Source organism: Helianthus annuus, chromosome 12 (assembly GCF_002127325.2).
Source record: "Helianthus annuus cultivar XRQ/B chromosome 12, HanXRQr2.0-SUNRISE, whole genome shotgun sequence".
Taxonomy (NCBI): Eukaryota; Viridiplantae; Streptophyta; class Magnoliopsida; order Asterales; family Asteraceae; genus Helianthus; species Helianthus annuus.
Genome location: NC_035444.2, coordinates 121,964,403 through 121,987,329, shown reverse-complemented (window position 1 = coordinate 121,987,329; position 22,927 = coordinate 121,964,403). Strand labels below are relative to the sequence as shown.

Sequence of the window (22,927 nt, the reverse complement as noted above, 5' to 3'; positions counted from 1 at the left end):
CCGCCGAAAGCGGGGCCTACCACAATTTGCATTAATAACTTAATTCATTATCTTTCAATAATCCGACCCTTTAGGATTGTATCCTTGCTGACTCAAACTACTGGGTTGAGGGTATATTAATACACGTGTCGGATCCAAGTGATTCATCTTGTCTATCTGTTTTTATTTTATTTTATTTTTCAGCATTTAGTTAGTTTTTATTTTCTTAGTTTAAAAAAACATTTTTCTCACTTTTTGATTTGATTAGACGTTGAGGATAAACCGGTATTAAAAGCTCTTGTGTCCTTGGACGACCTCGGTATCTTACCAACACTATACTACGTCCACGATGGGTGCACTTGCCCATATGTGTGTTTAGTGTTAGTGAATATCGTGTTTTATAAATTTAAAACTTGGCTAAAAGTGTAAAAAGGGCTTAATTATACATCAAAAATATATTACACCTAACGCACATCATGTATTACTATCAGTCAGAGCAGGAGGTTTTTGGAAGTTTAATGAAATCTGTATTGCCTCCTAACATTTCTGAATCTTTTGCAGGTTACTTTGAAGAACCAAGGACATGATCATGCCCAAGGTTTGAATAAAAGAAGGAAGTCATTGAAGAGTTGATAGATGTGTCGAAAGAAATGACTGGAGAAGCTTTGAAAGACATAGCTGACAAAGCTCTAATGGGAAAACTCAAAGAGGTAGACTCAGAATCCGAGGAGTCAAAGTCTGTCAGTAGTGTGTCTGTCAAACAAGAGGAATCTGGAGTTCAGGAGATCAAATCAGTCAAACTGTCTGAGTCCGAGTCAAACAATGTCGGTAAAACTGATTGTGTAGAGCAGATTGTTGAAAAGGTTGTTTCAATCCCTGAAACACCGTGCAAACAGTGTTTAGAACCATGCACGGAGTGTCTTGAAAAAGACACTAAGTATCAGGAATTGAAACACCATGCTGATATGATTAAGTTTGACCTTGGCCAAGTTAAAGAGGCGTACGATACTCTCGCTAGGTCAATCAAGATGATACAAAAGGAAAGTGTTGAAAACGATAAAGCTACAAAATTGGCTAAAGCAACACTATTAGATAAACAAAATGAAGTCAATTTTCATTTAGACACAATCGCATCGCTTAAGAAAGAACTCGAATTGGTTAAAATTGAAAACGATCGGATTGATAAAAAGTTAATGAGTTATGTGGCTTCATCGTACGTTCTTGAGCAGATTGTCCCCCAACAGCCACATATGGCACCAATCTTTAAGAGCGTTCCACCCCCAATGTGGAATCATTACACATAGAAATATCCATATGGGGTGGAAGCGGCTTTGAATCTCAAATTGAGATCGATAGAAGATGATTTGCCTGAGACCATAGATGTCACATTCTCCCCATCCGATACTGACAACGAATCTCAGGTTATCAAAACTGTTGTCGATCAGGTGTTGGATGAGGAGAGTGAGAAATCTGAAAAGGCTCAATTTGAGAAGGTTGTTAGTGATTCTGAAGATGAAGGGAATTTCTTAGATCAATACATACCGAAATCGGAAAAGAGTGTGAATGACGATCCGATTATGGTGGTATACACCATGATTGGAACAGACAAACTTTATTCCGATTACGAGTATCCACTTCAGAATGTGAAAATCGAGAATGTCGAAAAAGTGTTAAAATTGGTTGAAATGAACATTAACGAGGTTAATAACAATGAATTCTTTTCGAAACCTAAGAAATCGTTTGTTACATCACGACCCACAAGTTCGGGAAAGAAAGATGGGGATGGTAAAGGTCACAACAAGAAAAACAACTTTAAAAACAAAGGAATCGGGTTTGAAAAGAAAACGGCTAAGCAGGTGTTTAAGCCGAAAGAAAAGATGAATGATATTTTTGTCGCTGGTCCAAGTGTTGACGATGAGAAAGATTATATTTTCAGACAAAAAGCTGTGGACGATTTCAATGCAGCAAAGAAGTTGAAAGAAGAGTCAGTCAAATCTACTTTTGTCGAATATGACAAAAGGGTGTGTTACCGCTGCAGTGAAATCGGACACATGGCGAAACAGTGTCAGAAAGTGATTGAGAAACCTGTTGTTGTAAAATCGATTCAAAAACAAAGTGTTCCAAAACAAACTGTTTCAAAACCAAGTGTTCAAAAACAAACTGTTTCTAAACCAACTGTTCAAAAGTCAAACATTCAAAAACCTCGACCTAAATCTCCGATTGACACAAAAGGCAAAAAGCCGATGGTTTCTCTGATCCGTATTTTGAAAAGAGGTGAATCGTTGAAGTCGGAGGATAAGCCGAAATCGACTTTCGAGATTGGCGAATCCTCTAAGACTCGAAAGACTTCAAAAATTTACCCTAAGAAAAAAATTTTTGAAAATCAATCTTGGGTCGTGAAATCGAAACCGTCTGTTGAGGTTAAAAAGATGGAGAATGCTTTGAAAATTGATTCAAACATTTTTAAAGATGATGTGGTTGAGTTTGAAAATGAAGTTGATAAGTTTCTTGCTGAATTTCCACCGATAACTAACAAAGTTAAAATGATTGTGAAAGAAGAGGTTCCAAATGTCACATTTGATTTTCCGAAAACAAATGCGAAGTGTGATGTTATGTTCGGAAGTGTGTCGGAAGTTAAGAAATCCTGGGCTTCATTGTTTGAATAAATTTGATGTGATATTTGCAGGGGTTGCCCAAGTCAATTCTATCAAAGTGGATTATGGATACTGGCGCTTCAAGGCATATGACTGGGATGCTTGCTCTGCTCTATGATGTCAAATCCATAAACGGAAGCTATGTTGGATTTGCAGGGAATCAAGGTGGAAGGATCGTTGGTCAAGGAACGCTGTCAAATGGAGTGATTTCGTTCGACAAAGTGAACTACATAGTGGAGTTAACAAACAATTTACTCAGTTTTCACAAATCTGTGATAAAGCATTTAGTGTACATTTTACTAAAACTGAATGTGTTGTTTTGAAACCAGGGTTTAAAATCCCTGATGAGATAGTGTTGTTGCGCGCTCCGCGGGAGAATGATCTTTATATTTTGGATATGAGCATCGCAACTGTGACACCTGTGTCACTGTGATCGTCAAACAAATACCAAACCAATGAAATATTGTTTCATACTTGGGATTTGTGAAAATATGTGTATCATTTGCACGTATCAATTCTTGTTCGATTTCGGGCTTTAAATCGCTTTCTGGAAGGTTATACGCGATCTGATGCGTAAATATAACCAGTTTAATGCAACAAACACTCCGGAATAGTGACATAGGCTTAACATACCTTAAATAACCTTTACATAACTTAGAAATAAGTTTTGGATGGTTTGGTATGCCGAAATCAAGTTTATTCGCTTACAGGGACTATATTCGACTAACTGCGAAAGTATGCCGATTTGTACTGTAATGAACAATCCAGAACTTGACCATAAGTTAAACACACATTAAATATCCTTTCCATAGCTTAGAAATAGGCTTTGAGGGGTTCGGTGTGCTAAAATAAACTTTATGCTCATTCAGGGACTAAAAGCGTCAAAAACTGCACAAGTTTGCATTTTCGCGCATATCTGACGTTCTGAATATATCTGGACACCCAAAAATTTATGTCATCATTAAAATATTATATTTTAGTGATTGGCATGATAAAATTCCATTCGCCGCTCAATTTGGATCGTTTTTGCGTTCGTTACGACTTCCGTCGTAATTAACCGAACCACGCAACCGTACGACCAAACAAACCGACATCCGAGATATTTTTGAGCATGTTTTGAGTTCCCAACACTTTAACTTCATTTTAGAGCCTTGAAATGAGGTTAACGGGGCTTAAACGTGTCAAAAATGAGCCGAAATGCAAGTTTCTAAGCTGCAGGGACTGAAACTGTCAATCTGTCAAACATGGCCAGGCGGCCCGCGTAAACCCTAGCCTTATTCTTACGCGGGGCGCGTGAGCCTATCAGACAGAAACATTGAATCTGGTCATTCAGTTCGATTTTGATGGTTTTGATCAATGGTTTTTCATACTATGGGCTGGTTTGTGTGGGGAACAAGTCCCCCAATCAGTCCTTAACACTTGTATGGCTTGGATCATGCCCTCTTCTCCAAGAAATGATCCTAACGGTTTTGCGAAAACTATATATAGGCCATGCTTTTTCATTCCTTTTTCCTTGCATTTGGTCTGAGATTTCTCTAAGTGGTTGTGATATTTCACTGCCTACCTGAGAATACTTGGAACCAAATCTATTTGGACCCTTTGTAAGTCCTCTTTCATTCTTTTATTGCTTTCCAAGCTCGAAAGTCAAACTTTGTTTGACTTTCAGCTTTGACAACGAGATGGTCAACGAGAAGTTCGTTTGAACTTCGCAACGTGAGCGTAATCACGATGGTTATAGTCCTTAGTGACTATACCTACTGATTACCACGTTGACTAGGCGTAGTGACGAGTCGTAGTTTCGGTCAAAATGCGCATTAAGCGTTTTTTGCAACCAAACTACTCTTGGTATCGAAACACTTTGTTTTGATATCAAAGCCCGTTTTCTAACTTAGGTAAGCATATTTTAACATGCTTAGCTCGTCACTTTTAGTTTAGTGCTTGTTTAGAGTCGTAAGTCAAGCGGTCTAAACCACCGCTTAGACTTTCGAACTTGACCCGTTTGGTCGATCATTAGGATCCGACCAAGCATGTCTAGTGACCATAGTTGTATAGGGAATAACCTTCCGAGGTTATACCTTATGGTCACCTAGTTTAAGTAGTTGTATGATAGGTAGATTATATGCCTTAGGTAAATGACCAAAATGCCCTTTTCATGCATAATTGGATTTTAAGCATATGTAACCTAAACATTTGTCACTTAACTCATTATGCAACATAATTAAACATGTTTAGGCATATAATACTTGTAATAGGACTAGTTAGACGTCTCGAACGTGTTTTACGCGAACGACGCGTTAAAGTAGCGTAAGCTACCTAAACGGGTCGTAACGGGTCGAAAGCACTTAGGTTTGGTTTCCTTTTAGGATGTAGGCTTTGTTAAACCATATCACATGAGTTCCAACACTCATTTGGTTTACAAGACCTCATTCTATTCGATCTCCCGATTTAGGTCTGGTTATTTACATAGTTACCTACATAGGGTGCCGTTTGATTCCGTGATCCCTCTAGCTTTGCTTGGATGTTGTCCAAGACTTCTAAGCACCCCCAAGTGAGTACATAGTCCCCTCTTTTACTGTTTTCAAACTGTTTTGGGATGGAACACATGTGCCTACTTGATACTTTCATGTTTCCCATGTTTTTATATCATATACTTATTATGTTCAATAGTACACTATTAGTACATGATTTCATTATGTTTTGCTATGTATGTTCACTTAACATGCTAGCATATTGATTTCCGTATATTCCATTTTGTCGCATATGCTCATCCAGCATATGGACACATTGTTTTACATTTTGAACCGTTGTAACCGTTTGATCCTGTGAACCGTTTGTGATCACTTGACTATGTGAACCATTTGTAACCATTGGATTATGTTAACCGTTTGTAACCGTTTGATTATGTGAACCGTTTGTGATTACTTGACTATGTGAACCGTTTATAACCCGTTGATTGACATGAATAGTTTGAAATCTATTTGAAACGTTGGGTTAGGGAAGTGATTAGGTAACGGGGCGGGTGTAATGTGTTAAAAGCATGGTGGATACGCCGCTGGTACTTCCTATATATAAATGCTTTTAACACATTATATATCGTTGCGTTATCTAGATCACTTGGGCAATGGTTAACAAAACAAAGTTGTATTACAAGGTATTTTTCCCACGATATATATATACTTTTCGAGTTTTTATTCCAAAAACGATTTACAATCTGGATTTAATTAAACAAATGTTTTGGAGTTAAGAATCATGGATACGGGATTTTATAAACTGTAACCAATTTGATTTAAGTTGGTTAATTATGTCGCAATACTTTAGTTTTCAAAACAAGGTTTTTAAATAAGTATTGCAACATGTAAAACGAGCCATGAATCTAGAACTCATACAAAACCTATGTACTCGCCGGCATTTTTATGCTGACGTACCTATTTTCACATGTATTTTAGGTACAATAGTTGATGATGCTTGATGATGATATTGGTGTATTCTCACGTAGGAATGGACAAGGCCTTAGCGACTTTAAAACTTGAAAGATAATAGTTGTATTTATCAAATTTTGTAGCAAAACATTTAGTTCAATAATTCAATAAAACGAAACTATTTATTCCATGGTTGTGAAACAATGATTCTTTTACAACACTCCCCGACGTTTCCGCCACGTTTTCTTGTTTTACGTGGTCGGGGTGTGACAGAAAAGTTGGTATCAGAGCCAATGGTTATAGGGAATTAGGTTATTAGTAATTCTTTGACCTAGACTATAACCTTCCTAGGACCCAACACAAGTTATCTTGTGTTTAGTTTTAAAACAATACCGTCACTTATCCTTAGGTGACAACCACAATAAGAACATAATTTTCGAATCTGCTTTGAAAACTAGTCATCTGTTCTAGGATGATTTATTATATGGTTTTGAACCTTCAAAGTTTTCAAAATCCCGTCAAAGTTTGGTCAAAATTATGTGAACACGTGCAAACTGGAAGGGTGGGTGCCTGTACCCTGGGTTTTCTGTCTAAGGCTAGCGTGTTCGTACAAATCCGCAGTATCAGACCAGTCACTCGTACCTGGGAACTCTTGGGGTGAGTGTCCACTTATAGGCGAGCATGTCTTCATGATACATTATATTGACCTATTTACTTTGATTAGTCACCGTCTCATTTGTTTGCCTTAGGTAACAAACAAATGATCGCAATTTTATGCATTGTTATTCTGTTTTCATTTCCCTTGTTTCCTCCCATGTCTTCCATTTTCTTCATGATGCCTCTTCATCGCAACAACACTCAAATGTCCGAACCAGGTGCTGTAGTTACCCAACAAATAGGCGTCGTACTCCAGAGGACCGTTGTTTTACCTATCACCATGACTCGCCTCAGGAATGAAACCGTATAAGGGAACTGCTCCTTGGTGCAATCAATGTAGCCGTCATCATCCGAATCAGATACCTTGTTTCAAATGTACCCACGATGGACGATGGAGACATTTGATTAACATGTGCCGCTTTGCAATCCAAAGCAAAGCGGTTACAAATCCTGCTGCTGCTCAACCTTCAAACTCTGCTTCATATGTCGCCTTGGCATATCTAGCGCATCAACCTCATGAACTTTCTACCTTGTGTATCGACTTAAGCACGCCTAGTGCAAGGTGTCGAAACACCTCTCGTTACACAAATTCCAAAATCCATTTAGGATCTTTTTATCTTCATAATTAGATCCTTATGGATGATTATCAATCAAACCGGAGACCTAAATTGAATTATTCGTATGCCTTAATACGTATATTACGATTCAATAAGGATAAATCTGAATTCCTATTAAGATCTTTCTATCTCCATAGTTAGATTCTTATGATTAAAGTGCCAAATGAAATCCACGGATTGGATTCCTGGTATGCTTTAAATATCCGTGTCCAAAGATAACAAAATTAAGGGTCAAGTTAATCAATTATGTGATTATGTGCTTATGTGTTCCATTTTATGTTTTGTGTGATCCAAATTTTTGTTATCCAGATCCTTGTAGAATCTTCCATATCTTTGTATAAGGGATTCATAGTAGGATATCCAAAGGTACTATCTTAAATCCTTAATGGACTTCTACGTTGTAGTTAATTCCCTTGGGTTATGAAGTACTATTCATAATTAGACCCCTTGAGTGGTCTAGTTAAACAGATTTATCCAAAAAAAAAAAAAATCTGGTTAGGAATATCATGTGATGATATAGCTGAAAAGACTCCTTGGTGGTCTAATTAAAGAGATCATTTGTCAATCTAATTAAAAGGACCCTATGGTAGTCTAGCCACACTTATCACAGGTTTGATCTTCTTCCCCTACACATTATGAAAAGAACTGTGCGGACTATGCAAGGAATTACGTAATTATGGAGGCCTACATAATTATGGAATTTAGTGCATAGAAACCACAGCGAGTTTTGTCATGTGTCTAGAGTGAATCCTGTTCATTTCCAATTCTGATGAAGCACCTGTTGAAGAAAAATGAACTAGCTATTCATTTTTCACTTCTGAAAGAATATCCGTTGATGGAAATGAATATCCGTTTGTTTAATCCTTCATTTCCGTTCTGATGAAGAATCCATTGAGGAAAATGGATCATCCATTCATTTTCGCTTCTGAAGAATATCCGTTGATGGAAATGAATATCCGTTTGTTTAATCCTTCATTTCCGTTCTGATGAAGAATCCGTTGAGGAAAATGGATCATCCATTCATTTTCGCTTCTGAAGAATATCCGTTGATGGAAATGAATATCCGTTTGTTTAATACTTCATTTCCGTTCTGATGAATAATCCGTTGAGGAAAATGGATCATCCATTCATTTTCGCTTCTGAAGAATATCCGTTGATGGAAATGAATATCCGTTTGTTTAATCCTTCATTTCCATTCTGATGAAGAATCCGTTGAGGAAAATGGATCATCCATTCATTTTCGCTTCTAAAGAATATCCGTTGATGGAAATGAATATTCGTTTGTTTAATCCTTCATTTCCGTTCTGATGAAGAATCTGTTGAGGAAAATGGATCATCCATTCATTTTCGCTTCTGAAGAATATCCGTTGATGGAAATGAATATCCGTTTGATTATCCTTTTCATTTCCGATTCTGAGGAAGCATATGTTGAAAATGACTCCGTTTGTTCATTTTCGTTTCTGAAGAATATTCGTTGAAGGAAATGAATATCCGTTTGATTATCCTTTTCATTTCCGATTCTGAGGAAGCATCTGTTGAAAATGACTCCGTTTGTTCATTTTCGTTTCTGAAGAATATCCGTTGAAGGAAATGAATATCCGTTTGGTTATCCTTTTCATTTCCGTTTCTGAGGAAGCATCTGTTGAAAATGACTCCGTTTGTTCATTTTCGTTTCTGAAGAATATCCGTTGAAGGAAATGAATATCCGTTTGATTATCCTTTTCATTTCCGTTTCTGAGGAAGGATCTGTTGAAAATGACTCCGTCCATTCATTTTCATTTCTGAAGAATTTCTGTTAAGGAAATGATAGGATTATGCTTTGCATATCTCTAGTGGTTATTTGACACAAAGTCACAGACAGACTCCTACGAATAAATTTCGGGACGAAATTTCCTAAAGTAGGGGAGACTGTGACACCTGTGTCACTGTGACCATCAAACAAATACCAAACCAATGAAATATTGTGTTTCATAATTGGAATTTGTGAAAATATGTGTATCATTTGCACGTATCAATTCTTGTTCGATTTCGGGCTTTAAATCGCTTTCTATAAGGTTTTACGCGATCTGATGCGTAAATATAACCATTTTAATGCAACAAACACTCCGGAATAGTGACATAGGCTTAACATACCTTAAATAGCCTTTACATAACTTAGAAATAAGTTTTGGATGGTTTGGTATGCCGAAATCAAGTTTATTCGCTTACAGGGACTAAATTCGACAAACTGCGAAAGTATGCTGATTTGTACTGTAATGAACAATCCGGAACTTGACCATAAGTTAAACACACCTTAAATATCCTTTCCATAGCTTAGAAATAGGCTTTGAGGGGTTCGGTGTGCTAAAATAAACTTTATGCTCATTCAGGGACTAAAAGCGTAAAAAATGCACAAGTTTGCATTTTCGCGCATATCTGACGTTCTGAACATATCCGGAGACCCAAAAATTTATGTTATCATTAAAATATTATATTTTAGTGATTGGCATGATAAAATTCCATTCGTCGCTCAATTTGGATCGTTTTTGCGTTCGTTACGACTTCCGTCGTAATTAACCGAACAACGCAAACCTACGACCAAACGAACCGACATCCAAGATATTTTTGAGCATGTTTTGAGTTCCCAATACTTTAACTTCATTTTAGAGCCTTGAAATGAGGTTAACGGGGCTTAAACGTGTCAAAAATGAGCCGAAATGCAAGTTTCTATGCTGCAGGGACTGAAACTGTCAATCTGTCAAACATGGCCAGGCGGCCCGCGTAAACCCCAGCCTTATTTTTACGCGGGGCGCGTGAGCCTATCAGACAGAAACATTGAATCTGGTCATTCAGTTCGATTTTGATGGTTTTGATCAATGGTTTTTCATACTATGGGCTGGTTTGTGTGGGGAACAAGTCCCCCAATCAGTCCTTAACACTTGTATGGCTTGGATCATGCCCTCTTCTCCAAGAAATGATCCTAACGGCTTTGCGAAAACTATATATAGGCCAAGCTTTCATTCCTTTTCCTTGCATTTGGTCTGAGATTTCTCTAAGTGGTTGTGATATTTCACTACCTACCTGAGAATACTTGGAACCAAATCTATTTGGACCCTTTGTAAGTCCTCTTTCATTCTTTTATTGCTTTCCTAGCTCGAAAGTCAAACTTTGTTTGACTTTCAGCTTTGACCACGAGATGGTCAACGAGAAGTTCGTTTGAACTTCGCAACGTGAGCGTAATCACGATGGTTATAGTCCTTAGTGACTATACCTACTGATTACCACGTTGACTAGGCATAGTGACGAGTCGTAGTTTCGGTCAAAATGCGCATTAAGCGTATTTTGCAACCAAACTACTCTTGGTATCGAAACACTTTGTTTTGATATCAAAACCCGTTTTCTAACTTAGTTAAGCATGTTTTAACATGCTTAGCTCGTCACTTTTAGTTTAGTGCTTGTTTAGAGTCGTAAGTCAAGCGGTCTAAACCACCGCTTAGACTTTCGAACTCGACCCGTTTGGTCGATCATTAGGATCCGACCAAGCATGTCTAGTGACCATAGTTGTATAGGGAATAACCTTCCGAGGTTATACCTTATGGTCACCTAGTTTAAGTAGTTGTATGATAGGTAAATTATATGCCTTAGGTAAATGACCAAAATGCCCTTTTCATGCATAATTGGATTTTAAGCATATGTAACCTAAACATTTGTCACCTAACTGATTATGCAACATAATTAAACATGTTTAGGCATATAATACTTGTCATAGGACTAGTTAGACGTCTCGAACGCGTTTTACGCGAACGACGCGTTAAAGTAGTGTAAGCTACCTAAACGGGTCGTAACGGGTCGAAAGCACTTAGGTTTGGTTTCCTTTTAGGATGTAGGCTTTGTTAAACCATATCACATGAGTTCCAACACTCATTTGGTTTACAAGACCTCATTCTATCCGATCTCCCGATTTAGGTCCGGTTATTTACATAGTTACCTATATAGGGTGCCGTTTGATTCCGTGATCCCTCTAGCTTTGCTTGGATGTTGTCCAAGACTTCTAAGCACCCCCAAGTGAGTACATAGTCCCCTCTTTTACTGTTTTCAAACTGTTTTGGGGTGGAACACATGTGCCTACTTGATACTTTCATGTTTCCCATGTTTTTATATCATATACTTATTATGTTCAATAGTACACTATTCGTACATGAATTCATTATGTTTTGCTATGTATGTTCACTTAACATGCTAGCATATTGATTTCCGTATATTCCATTTTGTCGCATATGCTCATCCAGCATATGGACACATTGTTTTACATTTTGAACCGTTGTAACCGTTTGATCCTGTGAACCGTTTGTGATCACTTGACTATGTGAACCATTTGTAACCGTTTGATTGTGTGAACCGTTTGTGATTACTTGACTATGTGAACCGTTTATAACCGTTGATTGACATGAACAGTTTGAAATCTGTTTGAAACGTTGGGTTAGGGAAGTGATTAGGTAACGGGGCGGGTGTAATGTGTTAAAAGCATGGTGGATACGCCGCTGGTACTTCCTATATATAAGTGCTTTTAACACATTATATATCGTTGCGTTATCTAGATCACTTGGGCAATGGTTAACAAAACAAAGTTGTATTACAAGGTGTTTTTCCCACGATATATATATACTTTTCGAGTTTTTATTCCAAAAACGATTTACAATCTGAATTTAATTAAACAAATGTTTTGGAGTTAAGAATCATGGCTACGGGATTTTATAAGCTGTAACCAATTTGATTTGAGTTGATTAATTATGTCGCAATACTATAGTTTTCAAAACAAGGTTTTTAAATAAGTATTGCAACATGTAAAACGAGTCATGAATCTGGAACTCATACAAAACCTATGTACTCGCTGGCATTTTTATGCTGACGTACCTATTTTCACATGTGTTTCAGGTACAATAGTTGATGATGCTTGATGATGATATTGGTGTATTCTCACGTAGGAATGGACAAGGCCTTAGCGACTTTAAAACTTGAAAGATAATAGTTGTATTTATCAAATTTTGTAGCAAAACATTTAGTTCAATAATTCAATAAAACGAAACTATTTATTCCATGGTTGTGAAACAATGATTCTGTTACAACACTCCCCGACGTTTCCGCCACGTTTTGTTGTTTTACATGGTCGGGGTGTGACAGAAAAGCCAACATCTCATCAAAAACAGTGTTTTGTATCTAAAACTAAAGAGACAGAAAAAGATTCGATAATGTGGCATCGAAAGATGGGCCACATTCATCTTCGCAAAATGAACTTTTTAGTACACAAGGATTTAGTTGATGGTGTTAATCTGAAGAATTTTCACTTAAATGATGATTGTGTAGCGTGTAAGAAAGGAAAGCAGTCTCGGAAGTCACACCCATTGAAGATCATGAACACGATCAGGTTACCTCTTGAGAGATTGCACATGGATCTCTTCGGGCCTGTCAACGTAAAGAGTATCAGCGGAGACTTATATTGCCTTATGGTGACTGATGACTTTACGAGATTCTCATGGGTAGTGTGCTTGGAACGAAAAGATCAAACTTTTGAGTCATTGATGGTGCTTTTGAAGAAGATTGAAACGGTGTATAAACTACCAATCCGGAGGATTCGGAGCGACAACAGAACGGAATTCAAGAACAACAAGATGTACGAGTTCCGCAACGAGAAAGGATTTCTTCATGAATTCAGTGCGCCGTACACTCCACAGCAAAACGACGTAGCTGAACGAAAGAATCGGACCTTGATTAAGACAGCCCGTACAATGTTAGCCGATTCCAAGCTTCCAATCTTTTTCTGGAGTGAAGCAGTTTCAGCAGCTTGTTACACATTGAATAGAGTTCTCACTGTCAAGAAGTATAAAAAGACTTGCTTTGAGCTGCTGCACCGTTATAAGCCGAATCTTGAGTTTTTGGAGCCTTTCGGGTCTCCTTGCACTTTTATTGATGAAAACGGTAAATTTGGCGCTAACTCTAATGAGGGTTTCTTTGTAAGTTACACAAGCCCGCTGAAGAGGGTGTTCGTACCATGCCTGGGGAAGGTGATTCAAGTCCTACATGTGGATTGTCAGAAGCACACTCCATCACCACAACTTCCCGGACAAAGATTCCTGTTCGACTACGATAAGCTCTGGGAGTCGTTTCATCTACCGGTCGAGCCGAGTAATGAGGAACTAGCTCTTATGTACCTGTATCAGCAAAATATGTCACAGGAGCAAGTGTCTAGACCACTAGAAGTTTCTCAACCCGCCGTGGGTACTCACGACAATGAAGCCGGACCGAGTTGAACAGCTCACGAACCACCAGAGGAACCAGCTCCATCTTTTGATGAATCTGACGACTCAGAAGCGGAACCCGCTCCGACTTTTGACGACGATCCAATGGAAGCTGAGGATCAAATCGTTGATCTTGACATATCGAGCTTGGAATCGGAAGTGAATGTGCCTGACAATGTTATGCCAAGGACGTTGTCTTACCATCCTTTAGAACAAATTATTGGCGATCTACAAAGTGGTGTCAAAAGCCGACATCAAATAGACCGATCTCTTACATGCTTCTATTCATCTATTGCTGATATGCAGAAAGAAGTCACATTAAAATGTTTCATTTCACAGATAGAGCCCAGAACTTACAAAGAGGCATTGACCGAGGATAGCTGGGTGAATGCAATGCAGGAGGAGTTGCAACAGTTCGAAAAGCTAGGCGTCTGGAGACTTGTAGATCTACCTAAGAATCAAAAGCTAATCAAGACGAAATGGGTTTTTAAGTGCAAACGTGATGACAGAGGTGTCGTGGTGAGAAACAAAGCGCGACTTGTGGTTCAAGGCTTCAGTCAACAGGAAGGAATAGATTATGATGAAGTCTACGCACCGGTTGCCAGACTTGAGGAAATTCGGATATTTCTAGCCTTCGCGTATTGGAAAGACTTTAAAGTATATCAACTTGACATCAAATCTGCCTTCCTTTATGGACAAATCAGAGAAGAAGTGTATGTGGGTCAACCGCCGGGGTTCACAGACCCGCTGCACAAAAACAAGGTGTATCTACTGGACAAAGCGCTGTACGGACTTCACCAGGCCCTGAGAGCCTGGTACGAGACGCTTTCTCAATACTTGTTGGACAACGGGTTCACAAGAGGCACAGTAGACAGCACTTTGTTCACCAAGGAAGAAGCAGGCCACTTGTTGATCGTGCAGATATATGTTGACGATATCATCTTTGGATCCACCAACGACGACCTGTGCAAAGAATTTGAAAAGGTGATGAAGAAAAAGTTCGAGATGAGCTCAATAGGGGAGATGAAGTTCTTCCTCGGGCTGCAAGTGGAACAAATTCCCGACGGAATCTTCATTCACCAAACGAAGTATGTAAAGGACGTGCTTGACAAGTTCGACATGACAGATTGCAGTCCTGCATCCACCCCCCTCGCGCAGAATCATGGAATTTGTCCAGACGAGAATGGTGTAAAGATGGATGAGATATTGTACCGATCTATCATTGGCTCTCTGATGTATCTCACGGCTTGCCGTCCAGACATCATGTATCTGACGTGTCTCTGCGCCAGATATCAGTCAAATCCAAAGCAGTCACACCTGACCATAGTGAAACATATCTTACGGTATTTGAAAGGCTGCCCAAGCATCGGCTTGTCGTATCCTCGATCGGGTGACTTTACTTTATCTGGTTTTGCTGATTCTGATTTTGGGAGCTGCAAGCAAAATGCAAAGTCCACCACTGCTGGGTGTCAGTTCTTCGGAACTCGACTCGTCACCTGGCAGTGTAAGAAACAAACCGCAGTAGCGCTCTCTACTTGCGAGGCTGAATACGTTTCAGCCTCCAGCTATTGCTTGCAGATCCTTTGGATCCAACAGCAGATGCGAGACTTCGGTTTGCAGTTCTTAGATACTCCTATCTATGTGGACAATGAAGCAGCTATCAACATAACTAAAAATCCGGTTCACCATTCAAAAACTAAACACATTGAAATCCGTCACCACTTTATCCGTGATTGTCACGAGAAAAAGTTAATTCGGATTGAACACTTGCACACTGATGATGATCAAGCAGATTTCTATACTAAACCAATTGACAAAAAGAGATTTTATTATCTTTTGAAATTAAACGGGATGAAAAATCTGCAATCTGGGAGGGTTATTGAATGTGAAGCCGAGTTGGGCAGCGATCTGACATGAACCATTGTCGTGTTGTCAATTTTGTTTGTACAGTTTATTTTTTGCTTTTCGTTAAAAAACAAAAACACAAAAATATGTTTTAGTTTTAGGGGGAGAAATTCGCAGAAAAATACAAAAAACATGATAAAATTCAAAAATCCAAAAACATTAAAAAATTCAAAAATATAAAAAGAGTTGTGTAGAATAGGGGAAATGATAGTACATCAGCTAGACAGACGCAGCACGCTAAAGAATTGTAATGTATAAAATGCAATTAAGTAGTCTCGCTAAAGATGTGCCAGTAGGTTTTCGCAAAATCAGTAGATCAGTTTGGGATATAAACATAAATTTCACTTGCATCTACGTGGTGAACACCTCCAGGATATATAGGTAACCCCTGAACCCTGTTTGAAGGGTCCCGTATTCTGAGATACTAGGTCTTTATACTCAGTGATATCTAGGGTATTATCCCGGGAGTTCTGATGTATGGAAGTACTGACCTAGTCCCCGGATAATACTTTCTGCAAAAAGCTTTGAAATATAAGCTCGCCCTCAGCATGCTGATGAAACAATAAAATTGATAGTCGCTGCTGTTGAAAACAAAAGATCCTCTAAAGGGGACACACCTTAAAGTCAAAGCCATCATCTCTATGCGTATACAGAAGTATCGACCTGAGCTCTCACGGCCCTCGTACCTACCCCTAAACAGATATCAGCTGTGGTATACTCACCTGTAAGACTGAATACTGGGGTCTGGATACGGGAGTATGTACTGAGGTGGGACACATGTAGATGTTTAAGTCCTAAAACACTAATTCTGTATCCCGAACAGATTGAAAATTTTGTGATAATTTAAGAGGATCAATATATCGGCAATCTACGCGAGTTGTTTAATGCTTAAAATGAAATAACAGCTTAACGGTGCTAGTGTCTAGTCGGCAGCTGATATGATCCCCTAACACACTCACAAAAATATTGTGTGTACAGTTTTCAATTTATCCAGTTAAAAATTCAAAAAGATTTTAGTTTCTCATTTTATTTTCGAAAACTGACATTGGGAATCGGATGATCAAAGCTTAGTGCAGATCATGTCAGTGTTTGATGAGGGCTGGGTAAGCTGGAGTTGCTAAACAATGATTGGTACAGTGTTTGACAAACTGAAAAGTGTTTGAAAGTTCAAAACGTTTAAAAAGTTCATTCATTTAAACTATTTTCAGAATGAAATGACTGTGTACTTCATAATTCGGTCAACCAAGGTCATTAACTTGGACTTGGTAGGCCAAGCAGTTGACCAAGGTCATTGAATTGGACTTGGTTAACTGGGTGTGACGGTGTTTAATTAGAAAAGGGTTAAAAAGGTAAATTTTTGAAAATCACAACCTGATTTCCCTCATGTGTCATTTTAATTTCGCTCATGTGTCACACTAAAACAAAGGTTTCGCTCATAGATGCTTCATATCAGGTTTCGCTTATAGCTACCATGAGGTTTCGCTCATATGGCTTTGGTCTTAAGAGCGAAATCTGACCTACTATATAAGTAAAATGGTTCTGCTCATTCGTCACTTTCACCCTTTCGCTCATAACGTTCTCTCTCTCCGGCGACTGAAAAGCGATACCTTAAAACCTTCGTTTTCAGGCGAATTGCTGCCCAAATTTCATCAGATCTTGTGAATATCTTAGTACTCAATCATGGGCGAGGTTGTTTGATCTTTAATTTGTTAGATATCATGCTTTATTGAATTGTCGGTCATAAGTGATGAACGAAACTTAGATTTAGGGCTTAACATGTTAAATCAGAACTTGAAAACACACATGTATTGTCGTTTTATTGTATAGATAACAGATTTGTGATTGATTGTTACAAATTTGATGTTTGATGATGTTTGTCGAGTCACAGGGTATAACAGACGTAGATCTAGGGTTCTTTTAAAGTCAAAAATGCAATCAAAACATATCCCTAGTCTCGGAATTAACATGTTAACAGATTAGTGGTTTCAATTTTGAGATTTGATCAGTTTTGAGTGATTGTTGACGATTTCACTTTTAGGGTTGTATGTGGTTCCGCTCATCTGTACATCATGTGTTTCCGCTTATGTGTACATCATTGGTTCCGCTCATAAGATCATTTGGTGTAATTTCGCTTTAATGTCACAACTTGTGAATTCGTTCTTAGTGCATAAGTGGTTTCGCTTTTAGTACACTGTAATTTCGCTCATGATACACTTAGGGTTTTCAAGTAAAATTGTTGTGATCAATTTTTCTAAGTAACTAATTCTCAGTGCATGTGATGTTGATGTGCAGGGTTCCAGTGTTGTCTTTGATCCCCTTCACAACAGTTGTTGTGATTTGGATATACATAAAAACCCAAAGTTGGCAAAATTTAGTGGTGTATTGGAATTCGTGGGTCGTATTCCCATCCAGAAGGCATTGACTGATCAAAGACCAATATACAAATCTCACATAGAACGATTCTGGAAAAATGCAAGCTATGATGATCAGAACAAAGTTATCTCATCAATTGTTGAGGTGCATGGCAAGGAGGAAAAGATTCTAGTCACTGAAGCTCTTATCCGTGAAGTTGTTAACTTTCCAGATGAGCCAGAGTCGCCAATGAGATTTCCAGAAAGAATGGTGAAAGGCTGCATGCTAAGAATGGGATATCAGGGAGCTTTAAATGCTGGGAATTATTTGAAATCGAAGTTTCAGAAACCATACAAGTTCCTGATTCACTGTGTGTTGATGTCATTGAGTCACACAAAGGGAAGTTATGATACGATGAGAGATTATCAAATGAATATGGTTACTGCGTTGTTGTTGAACAAAAAGTATAATTTCTCACACATTGTATTCCATTATATGGCTGAGAATATTAAGACAGGCAGCAAGAGCTGGATGTATCCGAGGTTTGTGCAAATGATGATTGATCACGCTTATCCTGAGATTGACAGAAACATAAACAATGACTTGTTGATACAATCTCACATGAGCAATGATACGCTTAAGCAGCTTGTGAGATACCACCCGAATCATCCAGAGCCGAAAGTTGGTGCTGCATTCTTTGGTTTCATAAAAGATGCTAACTATGTTGATCCAGATCCATTTGATCATCAGAACTGGAGGAATGTAGCTGAGATGAAAGAGGCAGCGTATGCTGAAGAGTTGAAAGTTCTTGAAGACTTCAAAAGCACCAAAAATGAATGGTATGTGAAAGAAACTGGGAGAAGACGCAGAAAGGCCACTCCTATTGTTCAAAATGCTGAGGAATCTTCTTCACAACCAAAGAAGAAGCAAAAGAAAGTCGCAAAAACGTTATTGGTTGATGAACCTGAAGAAGACGAAACAGTGGTAGCTGCGGAAGAAGATCCTTTTAATGTTGAAAAAAATTTGATGTTTGATACTGAAGTTTTGGAAACAGGGCCAACTGTGGAAGTTGAAGTTGAGCATGTTGTGAATGTTGAAGCTCAGAAAGGAAAAGAGAAAGTTATTGATGATATTGAGGGAGATGATGTGGATAAAGACACTACAAGCTCCTCTAGCTCTTCAGATGATGAGATTGATGAGACTGAACGTTTACGAAGAGTTCAGAAAGAAATAGAACAAGAAAAATTGTTGAGAAAGAGAAAGAGACAGGAAAAGGACGATGATGATGCTTACGTTCCTTCTCCAGAACATGTCTTCGAATCACAATCTCCTCCAGGTGGTAGAAAGAAAGCCGTAGCTCGAAAGAAAGTCATATCTCCAAAGATTCGCAAAGTTACACCAAAGATTAAAATGCCAAAGATTGTGCTAAAGAAGAAACCAGCGAAAGAAACCAGGAAACCACCTACACCACCACATGAACCAACACCACCACAATCACCAATTCAATCACCACCCCGAAAACCTACACCACCACAACAATCCTCACCACCTAAACAACCAACACCACCAAGACAACCATCACCTATTCATCATTCACCACCACCACAACAAACCCTTCTTACTTCACAAGAAATCTTTCAGACACCTCCACTCACCCAAGGTCAACTTACACCGGGTTCTGCGGGATTCCGAAATTTTCCAAAGGTGCCTTCGAATTTGAATGTGAGCCTGGATGATGTTGGAGATTTTGATTTCGCAAACACTTCACAAGTAAAGAATGTTGAAAAGAAGGTTCATGAAGTGATTGCTGAGAACAAGAAGCTAGCCGCTGAAAACAAGAAAGTTATAGATTGTGAAAGAATTCTAGAAATGCGTGTGAAGAGGTTGGAGAATGATAACAAAGAGTTGGTGAAAAAGATTGATTCTGATCAGTCAGAGATAGACACCACCACAATCACCAATTCAATCACCACCCCGAAAACCTACACCACCACAACAATCCTCACCACCTAAACAACCAACACCACCAAGACAACCATCACCTATTCATCATTCACCACCACCACAACAAACCCTTCTTACTTCACAAGAAATCTTTCAGACACCTCCACTCACCCAAGGTCAACTTACACCGGGTTCTGCGGGATTCCGAAATTTTCCAAAGGTGCCTTCGAATTTGAATGTGAGCCTGGATGATGTTGGAGATTTTGATTTCGCAAACACTTCACAAGTAAAGAATGTTGAAAAGAAGGTTCATGAAGTGATTGCTGAGAACAAGAAGCTAGCCGCTGAAAACAAGAAAGTTATAGATTGTGAAAGAATTCTAGAAATGCGTGTGAAGAGGTTGGAGAATGATAACAAAGAGTTGGTGAAAAAGATTGATTCTGATCAGTCAGAGATAGACATCTTCAAGGTGAAAATTGCTGAGCTTGAGGAAGAGAAAGCTCGTCGAGATGAGCAAAATGAGTACTTCAAGTTGAAGAACAAAGAACTTGAAGCAGCTAAAGCGTTCAGAGATCACGAGTTCTATATGCTGAATAAAGTAGTTGAAAGCATGCTCGGAATGTCTGTAGAGCAAAAGTTTGAAGAATTGCAAGTTGAAGAGCTCAGAGCAGAACGTCAAGCTAAAATAGATGAGCAAACGAAAGAAAAGGGTAAAGGCGTTGAAGGAAGTTCTGCAGTAACAGAAAGATCGATTGTACCTTCAATGGTTGTTGAAAATCCTGAGCCTATCTCTGCAGTTTCAGGTCTTTTTGAGGATTATACTCCTCTTGAAGAGTTGATTGGAGATAGTGATGAAGATGATGAGGAGGAGGATGAAGAGGAAGATGAAAAAGATGAGAAAGTCTATTCTGCAAGCAGTCATGGTTCAGGAAAAGATGATGATGACGATGATGCTCAGGGTGGTACAGGGTTGAAAGTTACTGAAGCTTCTGCTGAATAGAATGTTGATAATTTTATGAACGATTCTATGAACGAAGAATTAGGGGGAGCTGATAGACAGGGGGAGTCGAGTGATGCACAAAATGTTCAACAAGCTGAGAAATTGATCTTGAGGTTAGATACTTATCGTGAAGAAGGAGAGCATTTCCATACTTACACGTTGGAAGTAATTAAGGAAATGACTCTCATGGTGGATCCTGACTTTAAATTCGACTTTGAAGAAGAATTGAATGCCTTTGACATCAATCAGCAGCGTGATTACGAGTATAAGTATGTTGAAGATGCTGAATTGTATGATAGAGTTGAAGTCGAAGACTGGACAGATGATGAAGGTGTTAATGAAGATACCTCACAGTTGCCAACATTGATGGAATTCTTTACTGAGGAGAATCGTGATGAACTGCGAAGAAAAGTTGCTGAAATTTTGAAAGATAAAAACTTTGACGGCACTCCAAAAGATATGGCAAAAGAAGAAAGGAAAAAGTGGTTTAAAGAAAGTCACGAGAGGAAGTTCAAACGGCCTTTGAAGTATTATCAACGTGATAGAAGTGTATCTCTCGGTGACATTATTAGTTGGGGATTCTTACCCCAGATTAATGCGTATGCGATAAGAAGAGAATGTGGCGTGCAGTATTTTGAAAAGTTACATGATATTATGTCACTTCCATGGTGGGATGTGGATGAATTGTCAAAGGTTAGAACATTGGGATATACTGTCAAGAAGAACAACATTGCTATGTGGGGATTGATAAAGTTCGAGGCTTTAAGAGACTTCAAACACTGGAAGCCACACTATCCGAAGAGAGTTACAAGAAGAGATCCAGTGACAGGTGTTGAAGAGACGATACTGAATGTGAAAAAGCCTAAAACGATGAAGACTATACCAGTACCGTCAATGGAGCAAGAGTTTTACAAAGGCTTCATGGGTTGGGTTTATAGTTGTATTACTACTGAAGCAGTGATTACTTACAGAGCAGGTGGAGAATTGAGAGTGATTCATGTTTATGATCCTATGTGGCTTGTAAATTGCTCTGCAAAGGATATCGAATGTCTTTTCATAAACAAAATTCACTATCAGCCAGAGGACAGAGAGCAGGCCATGCAATTTTAGCGAGTTGCAACCCTTTGCTTTCAGAAAAGTATCAACTCTGAAAGTAAATGGAAGTCATCATGGTGGTCGCTCAAGGAGAAAATGAAAAGGAAAGCTGCTCGTGAACATCAAAAGCTTGATGAGAATAGAGGCAAATGGATGCACATTCAAGCTGAAGAGGATAAGAAGAGAAAGAAAGAGAACGACATGATAAGGAATGCACTTAGGAGGAAGCCTAAGCAGCACGAAGAAAAGTTCAAGTCGTTGTGAAGACCCAAAGACCAAGACTGAAGACTGCGGCTGTATCCAAGGGGGAGTTTGTTGGTGCACGAATGTCTAAAGCCTGCGTCTTAGTCTTAGTTGATTAATGTATAGGGTCTAGATGTGTTAATTATGTATTGTATAGGGGTTGGATATGTAAAAGTTTGGTTTTAATGTCAAGGTTTCGCTTTTATGGACATTGTGCCATATGAGCGAAATCCCAACTAGCAGGTTTTGCTCATATGGACATGTCACATAAGCGAAACCCTCACCCCTATAATTACCCAAGTTGTTTTCTCATTTTGTACGTTCATGTCTCCAGTGTAGCCGAACTGCTGCTCATGTATTTTGTGAAGATTGAATGAGAAAACTGTTTTAAAGTGAATTACTTCTGTTTCTACTCCATTTCTGCTTTGATTCATGCCGATTTTGTATTTCCGCTACATTTTCGGCAGTTGCTAGCTCTGATTGACTCACACGACTGTCAATAACGGTCCTACACTATGCGATCCTTGGGTTAGTGTATGCATGCTTGTTATAATCTTCATTGAATGATCTGATTATGTGCGAGTTTATTGATTTGAATACATGAATGATTTTGGCCTAAGTGTACCCTAGAATTGTGGATAGATGATTCTGCTAAGAACATTAATAAACCTCTTATGATGATTAACCAGTTAGAACTTGTTGAAGGTTGCTTATAATACACATAAACATGATAGGAAAACTGGAAGTTCTTGTTAGGGTTTACAGATATAGCAATTGTGTGGGTTGA

The 22,927-nt window shown here is 38.6% G+C and overlaps 1 protein-coding gene across 1 annotated transcript; it reads left to right on the top strand.

Moving 5' to 3' along the window:
* Window positions 1-629: 629 nt before the first annotated feature.
* On the top strand, window positions 630-20,802 carry LOC110919731. Its single transcript, XM_022163990.1, has 8 exons — window positions 630-842; window positions 954-1,136; window positions 1,284-1,764; window positions 2,449-2,612; window positions 2,666-2,854; window positions 17,799-19,280; window positions 19,500-19,766; window positions 19,960-20,802. Exons 1-8 carry the CDS (start codon window positions 630-632, stop codon window positions 20,800-20,802), a joined length of 3,822 nt encoding a protein of 1,273 aa, XP_022019682.1.
* Window positions 20,803-22,927: the final 2,125 nt, after the last annotated feature.

What these genes read in the sequence shown, in the direction of transcription:
- LOC110919731 (XM_022163990.1), top strand. Translation starts at nt 630, where the DNA reads ATGACTGGAGAAGCTTTGAAAGACATAGCTGACAAAGCTCTAATGGGA. An exon ending in GAGTGATTTCGTTCGACAAA is followed by an intron (nt 2,855 to 17,798) that starts GTGAACTACATA and finishes GTTGATGTGCAG; the next exon opens with GGTTCCAGTGTTGTCTTTGA. An exon ending in AGATTAAAATGCCAAAGATT is followed by an intron (nt 19,281 to 19,499) that starts GTGCTAAAGAAG and finishes GAAATCTTTCAG; the next exon opens with ACACCTCCACTCACCCAAGG.